The 15,471-nt window shown below is 45.4% G+C and overlaps 1 protein-coding gene across 3 annotated transcripts in view; it reads left to right on the top strand.

Annotated features, from left to right (window-relative positions):
* The first annotated feature begins 4,390 nt into the window (after positions 1-4,390).
* Positions 4,391-15,471, top strand: part of ACBD6 (acyl-CoA binding domain containing 6) — an 89,519-nt gene continuing 78,438 nt past the window's right edge. For all 3 annotated transcript variants that reach the window (XM_065674046.1, XM_065674048.1, XM_065674047.1), the window contains exons 1-3: positions 4,391-4,625; positions 10,926-10,990; positions 11,483-11,579. In XM_065674046.1, the coding sequence (XP_065530118.1) occupies positions 4,431-4,625; positions 10,926-10,990; positions 11,483-11,579 (357 nt within the window). In that variant the 5' untranslated portion in view covers positions 4,391-4,430. The remainder of the gene's footprint in view (positions 4,626-10,925; positions 10,991-11,482; positions 11,580-15,471) is intronic.

A 15,471-nucleotide genomic window follows, 5' to 3' on the forward strand; every position in this document is an offset into this window, starting at 1 on the left:
CTCAGCCTGGCTTTCGTACTGAACACCTTGGCTCTATCTTCTCTACACAGCTACAGAGGAACTGAAACATCCAAAACTGAGCTAAATTTCATAATTATCTTAGGTGGGGGGGAAAAAAAGTGACTTTTTATTTTGCTGTTCTACAGGAATAACACCTAAGGTTTTGTTTCAAATCTAAGGGCTCTGCTGTGGTTTTTGGATGGGAAATGATGGATAGAGCAGGAGGCTGAGTAAAATGAAACAAAAATGAACCTTTTTGTGTTTGTTTCGCACCAAGCAAAACACTCCAGGTCAAACAGAATGAAATTTCTCCTTGTTTTTCATTTGAATTTAGAAAAGAAAATACCATATAAAATTTCATCTGACTGCCCCAAACCAAAAAGACTTTGTGGTGAATTATCTCTCTCCATGGAAGGAGCCACTATTTGCACAGCTCTGGCTGCAACCTTTGAACTGCTGGCCAGCCGCTGTGTTGCAACCATGCTGTTGCTAATGTCAGTCCAGCAAGGCTTCAGGCGTGCTTGGGGAGCAGCACTTGACACCTGGAAGAGGAGTTTTCCCCTCAGTGTTTAAGCGGTTTAATGATATGCTGGGGAGAGGGGAGATTTATGCACTTTCGTGTGGGGTTATGCATTCCTTTTCCATCACAGCTACTGATTTGTATTCACCAGAGTGCAAGAATTTATGGAAGAAGGGAATCGATGTTTTATTGATATCTAAAAAACCTGTATGATGGATGTGCTAATTACATGCTTTTCACCCAAACCCCCTTTATTACACACAAATGAATGGCCCTGGTGCTATAATGAATGCAGGTAAAATATGCAACAGAGCTGAACTCCATGGAGGTGATGTGTGCAAGGGAGACCTTGCTTATGCCAGGGCAGAGACCTCAGCCCTTTGTTTAGCTTCTTCCCTGACCAGCACTGAATTTTGTTTTCCTGTAGCCTATGACTCCATTTCCATTTAGCAGAAATCACTTCCCTTGTCAGGCAGAGGGGAACACAGCTCTTGCAGCCACACTGTGGGCTCCTGGCTGCTATGGCATCTATGGGCTCCCCAAAATACTGAGGGTGTGCATTTGCTCTGCCTTGCTAACAGGACACATGCACAGGGTGAAAAATGAGCAGGGTTTTTTCATCTCTCTGCTAAAGAAGTGAGCATGCCGAGCAGAGGGGCAGCAGTTGGTTGTCTCCTCTCCCACTGCAGGGATGAAGGCAAGCCAGGTGTCATGTAAAAAATCCATATTCCAGATGGAAAACACGGCTCAAGACAGACACATGCCACCCTGTCTCATAGGGATGGCACAATGGGTGGCACGATGGGGAGGAAGCTTCTCTTATGGGATGTGGGCTCAAGGGCAAATCTCCCAAGAAGCAATGAGGGAGAAGAAGGAGGGGCACCCCTTGTGTTGGAACAAGAACACACACAGTGGGTGTTCTGGAGTAACTCTGGAGGGAACATTCACTAACCAGAGGCAGAGTTCTGCCTTTAGCAGAGGTGATGTATGCCAGGTCGAGGCGTGCTGGGGGCTGTGCCAGGGGAGGGGTGGGTGCCCAAGCTCCCCCTATCCCCATGCCCCTCACCCTCAGGAGGGCACAAGCATCCCCAGCCTGCAGCCTGCTCCTCCTCCATAGACAGGTGTTTCCCACAGTAAAATGCATGGCTACAAACAATCCCGCTCTTAATTGTCTCTTTCTCCTCTTGTTGTGGAAAAAAAAAAAAAATAAAAGTAGTCACAGCTTAGTTCACGGGGATCCCTTCAGATGTTCCTTTCCGGCTGGCCAGGGTTTGCTGTGTGAAGTGGCCTCTGCCCTCTGCAGAGGGACAATGACAAGTCTCCAGGCTGACCGGCAGGGTGGATATGATAATTATACAGGGATATTTTTTCGCTGCTCGGCACTGCTGGTCACGGCCTGTTATTGTATCTCTGCAATTCCAGCACAAGCCCTGGGCCTGACCCACATGCACAGCTCACGCAAGGGCCCTGCATGATTTTCTCCACTGCTCGGTGCCCATAATGCTTCTGGTTTTGTGCACTCTGCAGCCAGGGACTGAGAGAATGGGACAAATTTGCCCCAGCTCATAGTGGGATGACTGGGGCTCTCACTGCGCTGTGTACTTCACGTCTGCAGGGGGTGGTTGGTGCATCCGGCACAAGGGCATTGGCACTGGTGTGCCCCAAGCCCTGGTCCTGCATTCTCCCAGGCGACTGGTGACCAGCAACTAAATAACCATCATCCTACAGAGCAGGCACAGCGTGGCTGATCCCAACATCCCCATCCTCACTGTTTCCATGCCAGACTTCAAACACATCCATGGGTGTCTTGTATCAAACCTGCTCCCACTCATGCCAAAGAGAGGAGGTGGAAGGAAGGATCAGGCCCTCGGTGCAGTTGCTCTTTAAAAAAAAAGGCAAGGAAAAAGTGAGAGAGATCCAGTAGGAGCTGTAAGTGCTCTAGCAAAGGAACACAGCAAGGTAGGGAGGCCTCTCTCACCATGGAGACGAGCCAGAGAGCATGCGGAGGCTGTGAGCTTCACTTAATTTGCTGAGAGTACTTTTTCCAAGCTATTCAAGAGGGGTTTCACCCTGCCAGCCTACCCGGCTGTCTGTCCCTAGCTGAATGCCGGCAGGCTCAGACCAGGCAATGCTTCTCCATGGCGAGCAGGACTATCCAGGGTGAACCAGCCAGCTGGATGGAGCTGAATGGCTTCTGGTGGAGAGCAGCAGGGAGGACAAGTTCACTGTAAATATTGCAGTCTGTTTATGAGGCTGGGAGGTAATCACACACTGGAGAGGAGCTACTATTATTTTTGCATTTATTAGCAGCACAGCCAAGCTGTTTCTGCCTTTCCCCCCTTCCTGGTTCAGCCCATTCTCAGGACACCTTAGTCTCCTCAGAAGGTAGCCCTGGGCAGAGCTGGCACTTGCAGGCATATTCCTGGCACCGAGACAGCCAAGCCCATCTTGCTCTGGAACTGAGCAGAGACTGGAGCCCCACTGCCCTCTCACATGGTCTGGGATGCAGGGGTCTCTGTGCTCCCTGCAGGGCTATGGTGTAGCTGTGCTCCCATAGTTGGACCCTCACCTCCTTCTTGGATGAACAGCCCAGGAATGAAGACATTGCCATGGCTTGGTAGCCTGGTGGGAGAATGGTGGTGGCCCTGCGAGGCCATGTCCAGGTGCTTCAGTGATGCTTCAGCTTGCTGCCCTGGCTGTGTTGGGGTTTTTTGCTCCCTAAGTAAAACCTTCCTCACCCAGTGAGGCTGTGAAGGCAGTAAGATTAAAAAAGCCACCTTATTTCTGGCTCTGAAGGCAGGTCTTTTTTCCACAGCTCCTGCATTCTCCCCTGCAAGACCCAGGATAGAAAGATGGCGGCTGCGCGAATGAGTCTAGAGTGCCTGCAACGTGGCGAGGAGACTGCAAGGAGCTATGCAGATGGACCTTGTGATGTACAAGATGTGTCTTCATCCTCATCCTCGTGGCTGGGGGAAGGAGAGTGAACCCAACACCCTGTGCTTTAGGGTGAGACAGGACCTCTAAAGTCACGGTGCACTGCTCACCCCTCCTCACCTCAGTGTGCCCCCCTTAATACGGGGTCACGCAGTGGGGCAGCCCCCCACAAGACACAGCTGGCTGGGGGAGCGGCGGTCCCGGCCGAGGCGGCTGGTGGCCGGAGGAGGAGCGGGTCGGGACGCTGCTGGGGTAGCCCAGGTTTCCCTGGGGCACTCAGGGCTGCCATTTGCGGAGGCCGGGGCGTGGAGGAGAGAGATGGACTCGACAGCTGTGCCAGGGAGGGGGGAACTTTCCACACCAAGTAGATACCGGGCTAAATATAACCCGCCTTTGGGCTGGCGCTTGGCCGGGGCTCTCGGGGTGGCACTCTGCACCCACCTCCCAGGACGATGTTGGCTGCCATCCCGCACCCGCCTAACAGCCCAGGCCGCCAGCGAGAGCCGGGACCTGCCCTGCGCCGGGACCGAAGCGGAGCTGCGGCGGTGGCCTGCGAGTGCCCTCCAGCGGCAGCGGGGACGCGGCAGGTCCCCCCCGGCCCTGCCGCCGAGGGACTGCTGACCGCGGCACGGGACCCCGAGGGGCGCAGGTCCCAGCCAAGCGCCGGTGGGGTTTGGGGCAGCGGAGTGTTCGGGGTGGAGGGCTCATGTTATAAGGGTTAGAGAAGTTTGAGGGTACGGGCAGCCCCGTCCTCAGGTGTTTCTGTTTAATCGCCATCGGCAGCTCTGCGGGTGATGGGTTATAAAGCCCGGTTTAGCAGACGTGTCTCCTACTCCACCGCAAGCTGCTCTCGGGCCCACGATCGCCCCGGAACCCTCAGGCGCGATGCGCGTTTCCCGCGGGCCACACGGCCGCTCGTACCGAGGCGTGAGGGGGACCGGCGAGGCGGGCGGACCTGGGCGGGCGGCGGGCCGCCATGGCGTCGCCCCCGCTGGCGGCGGCGGCGGCCGGGAGCGGCGTTGAGGCGAGCTCGGGATCCGAGGAGGCAGGGACGGCGCCGCCAGACCGCGATTTGCCCGCGCTCTTCGAGCAGGCGGCAGAGCGGCTGCCGGCGCTGCTGCCCACCGCCAGCAAGGAGCAGCTGCTCTACCTGTACGCCCGCTTCAAGCAGGTGAGGCGGGAGCGGGGCGGCCCGGCCCCCGCCTGAGCTCGGGCACCTCGCGGGCCGTGCCTGGCGGCGAGCGGGCCGTGGGGCCTGAGCGAAGGAGCAGGGCGGGGGCCGGCCCGGTGCCTGGGTACCCGAGGGCCTGGAGCTCTCCCGGGGCCACCTGCCGAGGGCCTGCGTGGCTGCCGAGCAAAATGTAGCGGTGGGAAGTGGGAAAAAGTTGTGCTGGAGGTGCGGGAACCAGGACTACGGGGAGCTCCCCGTCCGGCACCGACTTTGGTGCCGCTGGGCTTGCCTGTAGTGAAGGTAGGTGAGGTCTGGGGGGGCAGCGCCCCGCTAAATTCATCACGCTAGTTGTTCTTCAGCTCTCCCCCTTGCTCGGTGTGATCAGCCCTAACGCTGCATTGCTTGCTGTGGAGACATCGGCTTGGCTCCACTGGACTGCGTGGTAGACTGAAGTTGGGTGTTGGTGTGGGGGATTGGCTTTTGTTGTTGGCTGGGATAGGTCGCCGGTGGGTTGATGGCTTGTCTGAGTGTCCACTGAGTCTTTGTGGAGTAGCTGCCTCGCCTGTGTTTGCCAGGCTCTCTGTGTGTTGGGTGATGAAGCATATGCCACAGGTTAGAGAATGGTGATCAAATGGTTTATAGTGCATGGCTAGCACTGGTGCTCACCTCCCCTCTAGAGGCATTTGGGATCTGCTGTAATGACCCAGGTCTGAGCGTTAAATCTTTAGGGTTATGATGTGACCTCATGAAGGAGGTGCCTGTGCAGATCTGTCTGTGGAGGGTTTTGGAGTGGCCTAGGAAACTGAACTGCTTGGTTCTAGTTCTAGTGTTTCTTTTCCCATTCAATCCCTATGAATTGAGCAAGCTGTAGGATGCATCCTGTGGGATTACAGTGTAACTTTTTTCTGCTCCTGAGGGAGAAGTTAGGTAAAACAAACAAGCACCAAATAAGATACAAAGGACGTTTATAATCATCTAACCTGGAGGAACTGTTACATGTGGAAGAGTAAAAGTAAAAATAAAACTCATGTCTTGCAAGAGATGCTGCCTTGACTTGAAAACTGAATCCCACCTATTTGGATTAATAGAGTTTGGTGTGTGTATTTTCCCTGTGATTCTCCTCCCATATGGAATACATTTGTCCTACTACTGCTACTTGTAAGTGCATTAATTTTTTAATGCAAAATTTAGTTATCCTCTAAGCTGGTGGCTTCTAGGCTGTGGTTTGTGGACCATTAATTGTAGACTGGTCATGAGATTTTCTTTTCAGATATTTCTAGAGCTTGAACATACCTTCAGGTTTCTCTTTCCCTTTTAAGAAAAAGGAGAGCAGAAAAAAATACTAGAAGAACTTTTAAGAATAACAAGATCATGCCTAGGATGAGATGAAAATAAAGTGTTTTTCACTTCTGTAATTTTTGTCCACGTTCTCAGAAGATTTCTTACAAATAACCTCTTATTTTTCGCTCTGTTGCAAATGCTCAATAACTGTCCTGAGTGGAAATGCGAAAGCATTGCTTGCGCGTCAGCCCTGTGATTCTCAACAGACTCTAGAGGGTTTCCTGGTGTTAGCAATGTAAGACCAATAATGTGTTTAATGTTAAAAATTACTTAAATTGGAAGCTATTTCACAACAGTTTGGTACAAGTCAGAAAAAAAGCTGGTAATTAACACTGTCAGCACAGATCTCCAGTTGCCTTCAGCTGAGTAGAACAGTGCACTTCTGTCCTGCTCTGTCCCTCTTGTCCCTGGTCAAACAGGATGCAACAGCAAGTGCCTTTGTGCTCCCTGATTTCAGGCTGTGCTTGGCTCCTGATTTTCCATGCCTTTGGCTGCCTGGTGAGATCCAAAAATGTGCCATCCCTGTTACAGAGTACCTAGAAGGATAGTGCTGGCAGTGGAGATGGGAGAAGTTTGCTAGCACAGCTACTACAGGATTATGCTCTGCTAACTTTGAGGTTTGCAGTAGTTTGTGCTTTAAATCAAAATGAGGGTGCTTAATGCAAGTTTCCTCTATTTAATTATAGCAGCCCATATCAGTATGCATAATGGGCTGCTAATATATTACCCGGGTGGACAGTAGTATTGCTAGTGCACAAAAGGTGCTGACTCAGATCTGTCCACTGTCCTTGATTTGGCACCCTTGTCTTTCCTCCATTTAGTGCTTTATGTCACTGAGGGCTTTGATTTAAGATACAGCACCATCATAAAAGAGGTGACAGTAACAGCTGAGCTCTCTGTTAAAATCTGTATGTTATTTATTTCAAACTGTTTGTGTACATAGGCATTTTCCTGGAATTTTATTACCTTTTATTGGAGGCCATTTCAGGATGTTATTACTTTTCTCTCTGATTTTGTTTATGTGTCAGAGACTTGAAAATAAGGGAATTGCTTAGTTGTCATCTCCGGTGAGGTTTTTAGAAGATGTTGCTGAGTTTATGACTCTGCCCCAGAACAGGAAGAACAGACTAGTCGGTAGAGCTCTGGACTAGGGCTGATTTTCTTTCTTTCCCCCTACTTTCTCTATGGCTTTGGGTAAATCACTTTTCTGTGCCTTGAGTCTGTAATGATGAAATGAAGATAGCGCTTGCTTGGTGTGTTGAGGACTCAAATAAACTAAGGTTCAGGAACTGTAGTCATTCAGAGAGGGAAGGGAATCCAGAACTTGCCGGAAATGATCAGACTGACAAAACTGCCCTGCTGGGATGAGGATGTACCAGTGCATATGTAAATGCTGAGAGGTGCAGGCAAGCTGGAAACTCAGTGATGCTGCCAAAGTGGGACTTACACTGTCTTAGTGCCTCAAGAATGTAATCCCATTTTTGCATGATGTCTGCCCTGAACATGGGAGTTTCTCCCTGCAGCTTCCTCTTGCTTGGAACAGTGATGGAGTTGACTCAGTAGTTATGTCTCTGGGACATAAAGCGCCTTGGTCATCAGGCCTGGGACCCCTTGCCTTCTGTGGTTGATGTTTGCTTGTTCTTCCTTATGCCCCACTTTTAATCAGTTGAGTACAGGGCTTTCCCACAGGTTGGGGCAGGTTAAAGGAGCAGAGCTTTGGGCAGGAACAGTCAGGACTTCCTGTCTTGCCAAAGAAATTGAGCTTACTTGGGCTGTGTAGTTAGCTTAGTCTTACTGTTCATGGTTGCAAGTTCACCTTATAAGATACATAATCAGGTAAGAATATTTGGCTGGTACTCTGTGCTGTATAAATTCATTAGTTGAAAAATCAGCAAAGGACCATTTTCCCAGCACCACCAGGGGTGAGGGAGGAGATCAGTTTTGGAGTAATGTGTAAGGATTTCTGTGAGGGGTCTCAAGGTTTCTCACAGTCTGGACCAGCAGCTGAAGTTGTATGGTATGCAGTGCTAATGCACCTCTGAGCATGTGTCTATCCAAGCACTCTTCTGAATGTTGCAACCTTCAGGTGAAGGCTTTGTCTGAGGTTTCTAAATTTCCATTTTGGTCACAAATGGAGATGTCTGCAGACGTTTCCCATTTGGACCTGCCTGGGTCATCTTTGTACAATTCATGAGTCTAATGTGACTCTGCATGCAGAAGCAATACTAGGAAAATATTTAATGTGTTCTGGCTGTCATCTTTTTTTAATGCATCTGATGAACTGTAAATGAAGAGAGTTAAGCATCAAGTAACCAGTCAGGCCCCTGGAGACCATCAGTAATTATTTGTGGACACTGAATGAGAAACTGTTGACTTGAAATACTAATATGGGCTCTTGTTTTTTTGCTGGTTGTGCAGAAAAACAGATTGAGGCCCTCAGGTTATGAGGCCCTCCAGGGAAGTAACAGGAGGACAAAGTCCTTCACAGAATTTCACTACCAGTATTTGTCAGCGTTGGCATATTTAGCTAAAACTCCCCTTTCTCAGCTGTTGGACTCAGGTCTCCTCTAATGCTAGATTACTGGTTGGTTTCTGATGCATTATGGAGTCTTGCAGCAAAAAGGAGGGAAGCCAAAACCTTTATATTCTTCCTTCCAACAAAACCACTGCAAGCCTTTTTATTATATCTTAAAATAGCAAACAGGGCACAAGTGCATATTTTTCCCCTCTTGATGGATGACATTTAACTACTGTTTCTTGATTTGTATTACTATTAATGTTACTAACAGTCTTCCGTGGTGCTAGAACAGCCTTTGAATGCCAAATCTAAAGAGAAGAAACTGCTGTCATATTTTGATGATGGCAGGTGAAAATTAATATTAAACCAGATTTAATTTTTCTTATCCAAGTTGGCCAATTTTTTGCAGGTTGGATATTGAACTAAAAAACTGCCAAGCAGGCATTTTCCACACAGATAATGAATTTGTATTTTATTTCTAGGCTTGTTTTGTGTTTTAAAACAAGTGGTCCAATCCTCCTCTGAGCGTGGGAGAAAACATTTATGCTACATGAATTGTGACTGATTTATAGGACTTAACTGTTACTAGCTCTTTTCTCCTATTTCTCCATGAAATGCGGTATGTTGTATTAAAGGCCAGCTAAGCTGGTCTAATTGGAATGAATTGCTCACTGGGAGACAGTCAGATGTACAGAAAATTAATTTCAGTTACAGTCACTCATATCCTCTAACATTTTAAATGAAAACATAGTGTGACTAATAAATATCTCTCAGCATGGGCATGCTCTCTTTAAAGCCTGATTAATGATTCTACCCTCAGCATAAAATCCCCACCTTGTTAAGGTGAAGAATTGTTAGTTGATTTAAGCACTTCACCTGCCTGAACACTTGAGCATATTTCATAAAACATTTGATGAATGCAGTTTAGTTTTGCTTGGTTAACAAAATGTTCAACCAGCAGCCTTTGCCCACTTCCAGAGCATTTCTGTGTTTCCCCCTGGTGTCTGTTTGAATACTAGCCCATCTATTCTGGGCTTTCTTTGCACTGGGCTGTGCACTGTGTTATGGGGACTGGCTATGATGACTGCTTCCTAAGGGCTGTTGTACTTGGAGTTGTGGTTCTGCTCTGGCATCTACAGTCTCTCATCTGTCAACCCTGTGGGGTATATAGCATTTTAATTTAAAACCAAACAAACAAAAAAACACCAAAAAAACCCCAATCAAACACCCACAGCAAAACACAATAATAAAAAAAAACCCCAAACAAACCATGTTTTGTGTAAATTAATTTCCTATGATAATGGTAGTTTAAGTTCAGTTAGATTCATTTTACACTTGTGTGCCAAGGGGTTTTATTTTTTTGTGAGAAAGGGACTCTGATAACAGTCAGATCTGGTGGGTCCTGACCTGTATATTCCCTGGCTCTTCCAGGCAGGGACAGAGGCACGTTCACGTTTACATTCTCCTGAGCAGACTTCAAAAAAATATCTGTTACCCAATTCTCAGCCTGCTAATTGCTCTGTTATGGAGGCAACTCTCAGTGCTGGCCTCATTGCAGGAACATGGTTGTGCCTTTGGAGCCCTGGGCAGGAGTAGCTTCTGTCAGTCTCCTTTGTGGGTGAACTTACAGAGGAGATATGGCAGCTAGAGGAAGGGCTTTGTATTTCTTCCATCAATACATTAGCCTATAGAAAACTGCCTGAATCTCACTGGTACCGAGTCCATTTTACATTGGATGTAAGATTATTCTACCACCACCACACCCCCCCATACATCTGTCTGCCAGTTCTGGCTTGTTCCTTTGCTTTCTTGCATTTCTTATTTCTCCCCCCACATCTTAATTTTTGTCTTGCTTCTGACAGACTGATTTATCTCAGGCACTTGAGCGTGACTCGTCTCTCATGCAGTGCTTCCTATGCAGCCAGGTGCCTCAGAGCAAATTCAGAAGCTGCTTGGCTTTCCTGTGCTCTGAGATTGTCCCCTTGCCTTCCAGAGGACTTTGAAAATAATTAAGCAAAGACTGTTTACTTGAGCTTTGTGCGAAAGTGGATGAATTTCAGCCTTAATAAAGAATCATCTCTGTAGAAACTCTAATCAATAGAATTTTTCTTTATATTGGTGGAGGATGAAACATTTGGCTGGGTAATAAACATAACATTAAGGAAATCACTTGCTGGTTGTCCCTGTTGGGTAATGCATGCAAAAGAAATGAACTGCATAACAAAATTGCTTTCCTTGCATCACACAAAGAAAACACAGGAATGCAGAGGTGCTAATAACTGAGAGATAAAATGAGGGTAAGATGGGGTTGAGTTGTGTAGTTTCTTTCCCTCAAAAACCTTTCCTCTGAATTTACCCTGGACCATCAGAACTCAGTCTTCCCTTGTGCAAGTCTCCTTCCGTTTGCTTTGTTCTAACAGAAGGAAATTTCTTTTCTTTAGGTGAAATTTGGAACCTGTAACACTCCCAAGCCAAGCTTCTTTGATTTTGAGGGAAAGCAGAAATGGTAAGAGGAAATAATTGTAATTCCTAGCAATTTCTGGCTCTACTTTTTGTTATGTCCTATTTCATCTGTTGACAGACTATGGACCTAGAAGATGTCAGCTCAGAGTCTCTTTAATAGGGAAATGTTTGCTGCTGTGCCTGATGCAAATGTGAAATCCAGGCTCCTGAGTTCACCTTGCTCACCCAGAATTAACCTGCTTATGACAAAAAATTATGAAAATAGCTACAGCATTACAAACAGCTTTACTTTGTGAACACAACCTATGCTCCAGCCTGGACCATGATGTCTTGAAAGATCCTTTCACAATGGTGTGCTGTAACTGACAGTGGCCATTCATGGCTTTGGAGAAAAGCTGGCCCTTTCAAACTGAATGAAAGATGGCTTTGCACTCTCTGGAAGTATTTAGATTAGTCTGTTCACTGTGTTCCACTGGTATAAAAACACATTGTGTTGTCTACGAGTGGCTTGCTGATGTTTTGCTCTCTGTCTTAGGGAGGCTTGGAAAGCCCTCGGAGATACCAGCCCTCATCAAGCTATGCAGGAGTATGTTGCTACAGTGAAAAAACTGGACCCCAGTTGGAATCCACAGGTAGGAAACAAATACTGTTCTGAGAATAAACCAGTATTCGCCTTTGTAAAGCTAACAGTGGTCCAGCTTCACAAAGATTTTAATTGCTGCGTGGCAAGCTTCATTTTGAACAGATTAAAGTCTAAATTAATTTTTTAAAACTCTTCTTTTGTTATGACCAAAACATGAAGAACCATATAATTCATTCACAATTATCTTCATTACAGCGAGCGCATGCACAGGGTTGGTTTTTGGTATAATGAGCTAATTAATTTTGCTTTTATTAGTTCATGCTGTATTTAGCATGTAAAGGTACTTTTTATCCTTTTCTCATTTTTCTCTGTTCAACTACTATTTAAATGTTGATCAATACCAAGTAATTTCCATGAAAGTGACATGAACTGAATGATCAATTCTAAAAGTGTTTCCTTTTTGTTTCAGTGCAGCAAATTACCAAATTTGATTATGATTAGGTACTTCAACATAACAAGCATATTTGTAAGTCCTATATGGGTGTTATAGGGAGACTCTACTGTCATATTAATTAATCTTTCATCTACCAGGTTTGTTACTTGATTGAATATTTAAAGATATCCCACTGTTTATAGACTGAATTTTATACAATTTTTAAAGAGGATTGCTCTTTAGAGAAAGTATTGCCTTTGATTGGAGATAGAGTGGAGGTATTTTACTAATAGCAAAATGCTGAAGGCATGGTAATTTTTTTTCATGATAGAAAATTGATTCTTTTTTGGTCCTGTGCTTTGGAAGCATAATCTTGTGTGAGCACAAGCCAATGAATCAAGAATTTGATTCTCAGTTGTCTTCTGATGCTGTTCCAGAGACTTTAGGGTAATTGTTTTTTCTTTACTAGTTCTTGTTTCATGGTGTTAATGCTGGTTTTGCAGCAAAGAAGTACTGTAACTTAGAGGCAACCCTTTTTTCTCCCCTTGGGGAAAATAGTTTTACATGCTGTGCAGGGCAGTTAGCGAAGCAGGCTGTATGCTGCGTAAATGCTTGTCCAATCTGAAATTCTCATACAGAAATAATTTAAAAAGAATCCAAGAAAGCGTCCAGCAGTGTAAAGGGAAACACAGAAACATTCATTAAATAGTGGGAAAAAGCCCCAAACAACCCACCACCAAAACACCAACACTTTCCTGAATGTTTATAGGAAGAGCTGCTGTTCATAGAAGGGCTTCTCATGCATGGGAACAAGCTTAGCTTTAGGTACTCCGTAGCTTTAGGTACTCCGTTCACTTTCTTGCCTCAGAGAAATACTGCCACAGGTGTGACCTTCAGGTTACAAAGTTGTCAGCTAAGAAAGGGAGATAATCTGTTAGTTAAAAAAAAAAAAAAAACCAACAACAGCTGTATAACAAACAGAATGCTTTGCCATGCTGCTCCTCCCCTCTTCCCTGAAGGTGAAGAATGAATCCTTAGGAGCATGTTTCTTCCCATTGTTGTCCTTGCATAAGCTTGTCCCCAGGGCTCTGCAGAAGCTAAACTGTCCTGGGTAGTGTTGTTGCACCAGTGTGTTTCCTCATTCCTGTGTTGCTCCATCCTCTCTTTTTGCATAGTTTGTGCAAGAAGTGTGGGCTTGCAGGAGAGCAGTGCTGGAGCTTGAAAGGCAGTTTCTGTGAAGATGGCAGAGCTGAGTTTGAGTGGTTTAAAGAAATACGATTTTTTAATTTTTTTTTCAGATGCTTCATTACAGTGTTTCAATAGATGTGCTGCTTGCACATGTAGCTATGCATGTATTTCCTGGCTTTTTGAAGCCAGTTATTTTTTTTTTTTTCCTCTGTGTGGTCTCAGTGCACAGAGCTATAAAGCTGGAGAAAATCTGTAGAGTGTTACCTGATTTACTGTCCCTGCACCGCTGCACATGTGCCATGTTTCTTGTCCTCGTCTTCCTGTGCCTTGGCTGTGACTGAGCTAGAAACCTGTGAAGAGATCTGAGTGCCTGCCGTGGAAGGAATGGGCTCAGGTGCAGAAAGACCTAGCAGATAAAGTTACGTTACCAGAGAATGTAATTTAGAAATTAACATTAAAACGTATATTTAAGTCACCTGTCTTTGCTACTACACTGTCCTTTTAAATCCACTCTGATATGACAAAAATGTTATCGGAAGTCCTCTCTACTCTGTACTCCACCACACCTCCCCCATCCACTTTCTGGAGCCACGAGAGGGAGCTCTGTTCTTTAAAATGATGGAGATGCATGTGTCAGGAGATGGAGATAAAATAGCTATTTTAGTATTCAAATTTCAAATTAGATTTATAGAAAAGATCTGTGGGTACATTATAAGGTGCTTCATCACTGTCATTGTCACCTTTACATACTCATCTGCTGGGTTCCTTTGAGTTTCCTTATGTTCAGTAGATCATGAATGAAGTACTCCTAGTACTTGGTTAAAAACAATATTAAGTGTTTGGTACGAATTTGAAAAGTTCAGCTTTCAGAGCATTATGGATCTTAAATAGTAATTACAGTATAAAGGTGTTGAATTACTCATTGTGCAGCTGCATAAATTTTGCTATTGTAAAGTTTTCTCAACATTATCTACATATTTTCTCTTCAACAGTTCATCTCATCCCTTAAAGTTGTTCCTGTGTTGTTCTCTTAAATCCTCCTCATTCTCCTGTTTCATATGTTTGAGAAAGGTTTGTAATGTCTTGATCCTTTAGTACTAAATATGCAAAAATTAAAACTTGGAAACACTTTATCTTTTTCATAGATTCATTTTTTTTCCCAGCAAGTATGCTGCTGTTCCACAGCTTTCAGGCTGTCAGTATTTTTCTTAATAAATAAAATGGAACTAAATGCAGTATTTCTTACGCAGTCCAAATAGATCTACTTCCTCATTCCTTTTTCTTGATTCTTCATTGATTCATTCTTTCATATTGACCTTGCAGTTTCTGTATTAGTACATTTTCAGCGTCAGACTGTGACTGCTATAATTTAGTAATCTTTGCTTGTTTTGGATGGAAAAAACCCAAAGTAAAAGTGTTCTGATGCACCCTGAATTTGTGTTCAGAGGCAATGGAGCACCAGTAACAGCCAAAATCTGACCTCCTGCTTCCTACTCCTGTATGGAGTCTAGAGTACCTACATTTTCTTAAGAGACAACTGAATGTGTAGAGGCCAAAGGCACAGGTGTTCGATGCTCTGTGAAGCTGGTATACTGCTTCTGACAGTAGAGGCATGTATGTTGGCTTATTTCCATGGCTGTTTCCAGTCTGTTTTACTTCTCTACCCTTGCTGCTAGCAGGGTCTCTGATAGTCATGCCTAATCTTTTCTTTCAGGGCTTTGTCTAAAACCGGGAAAGAAATTATCATACCCCCCCCCCCTTTTTTTTTTAATGTTGTTTGCTAGGAAATATTTAAAATAGCAGATAACCTAAGGGATATTGAGGTGAGGTCTGTTGTCTTTACAGTCATGAAGCTACCGGAATCTTCTTGCTCTACTTATTTTGAACCCAGCAGTCTAGAACTGATAATCACATTTGCCTTTGTGGATGCTTTGCAGTTAGGTCTTCCTGTGTTGGCTTGGTCTTATTGGGTTTTGTGTCATAGGTTATTTTGTTCATTCTCCCTAGTACAGGTGTTAGTAGGAGGTCAGGACTATACTTTCCCAAGCTTGTCTCCAATCTCTTCTTGATGCAGTCTTCCTTTGTCATTTTCTACCTTTTAGCACATTCTTTTGTTTCTTGTTCTTTCTTGTGAGTCATTCCTTTGAGTCTGAAGTTCCAGGCAATGGAAAGGTAATTGCTTGGACCAGCTCAGCTCTATTTGCATATTTCAGAGACATCACCTGTCCTTCAAGTCTGTTCACTCTTCCTCCAGAACAGAGAATAATTTATGAAGCAATTCTTTTGCTTTCTTTATCCTTAAACAAAAATGCTTTATGCC

This window comes from Lathamus discolor, chromosome 3, assembly GCF_037157495.1.
Source record: "Lathamus discolor isolate bLatDis1 chromosome 3, bLatDis1.hap1, whole genome shotgun sequence".
NCBI lineage: Eukaryota > Metazoa > Chordata > Aves > Psittaciformes > Psittacidae > Lathamus > Lathamus discolor.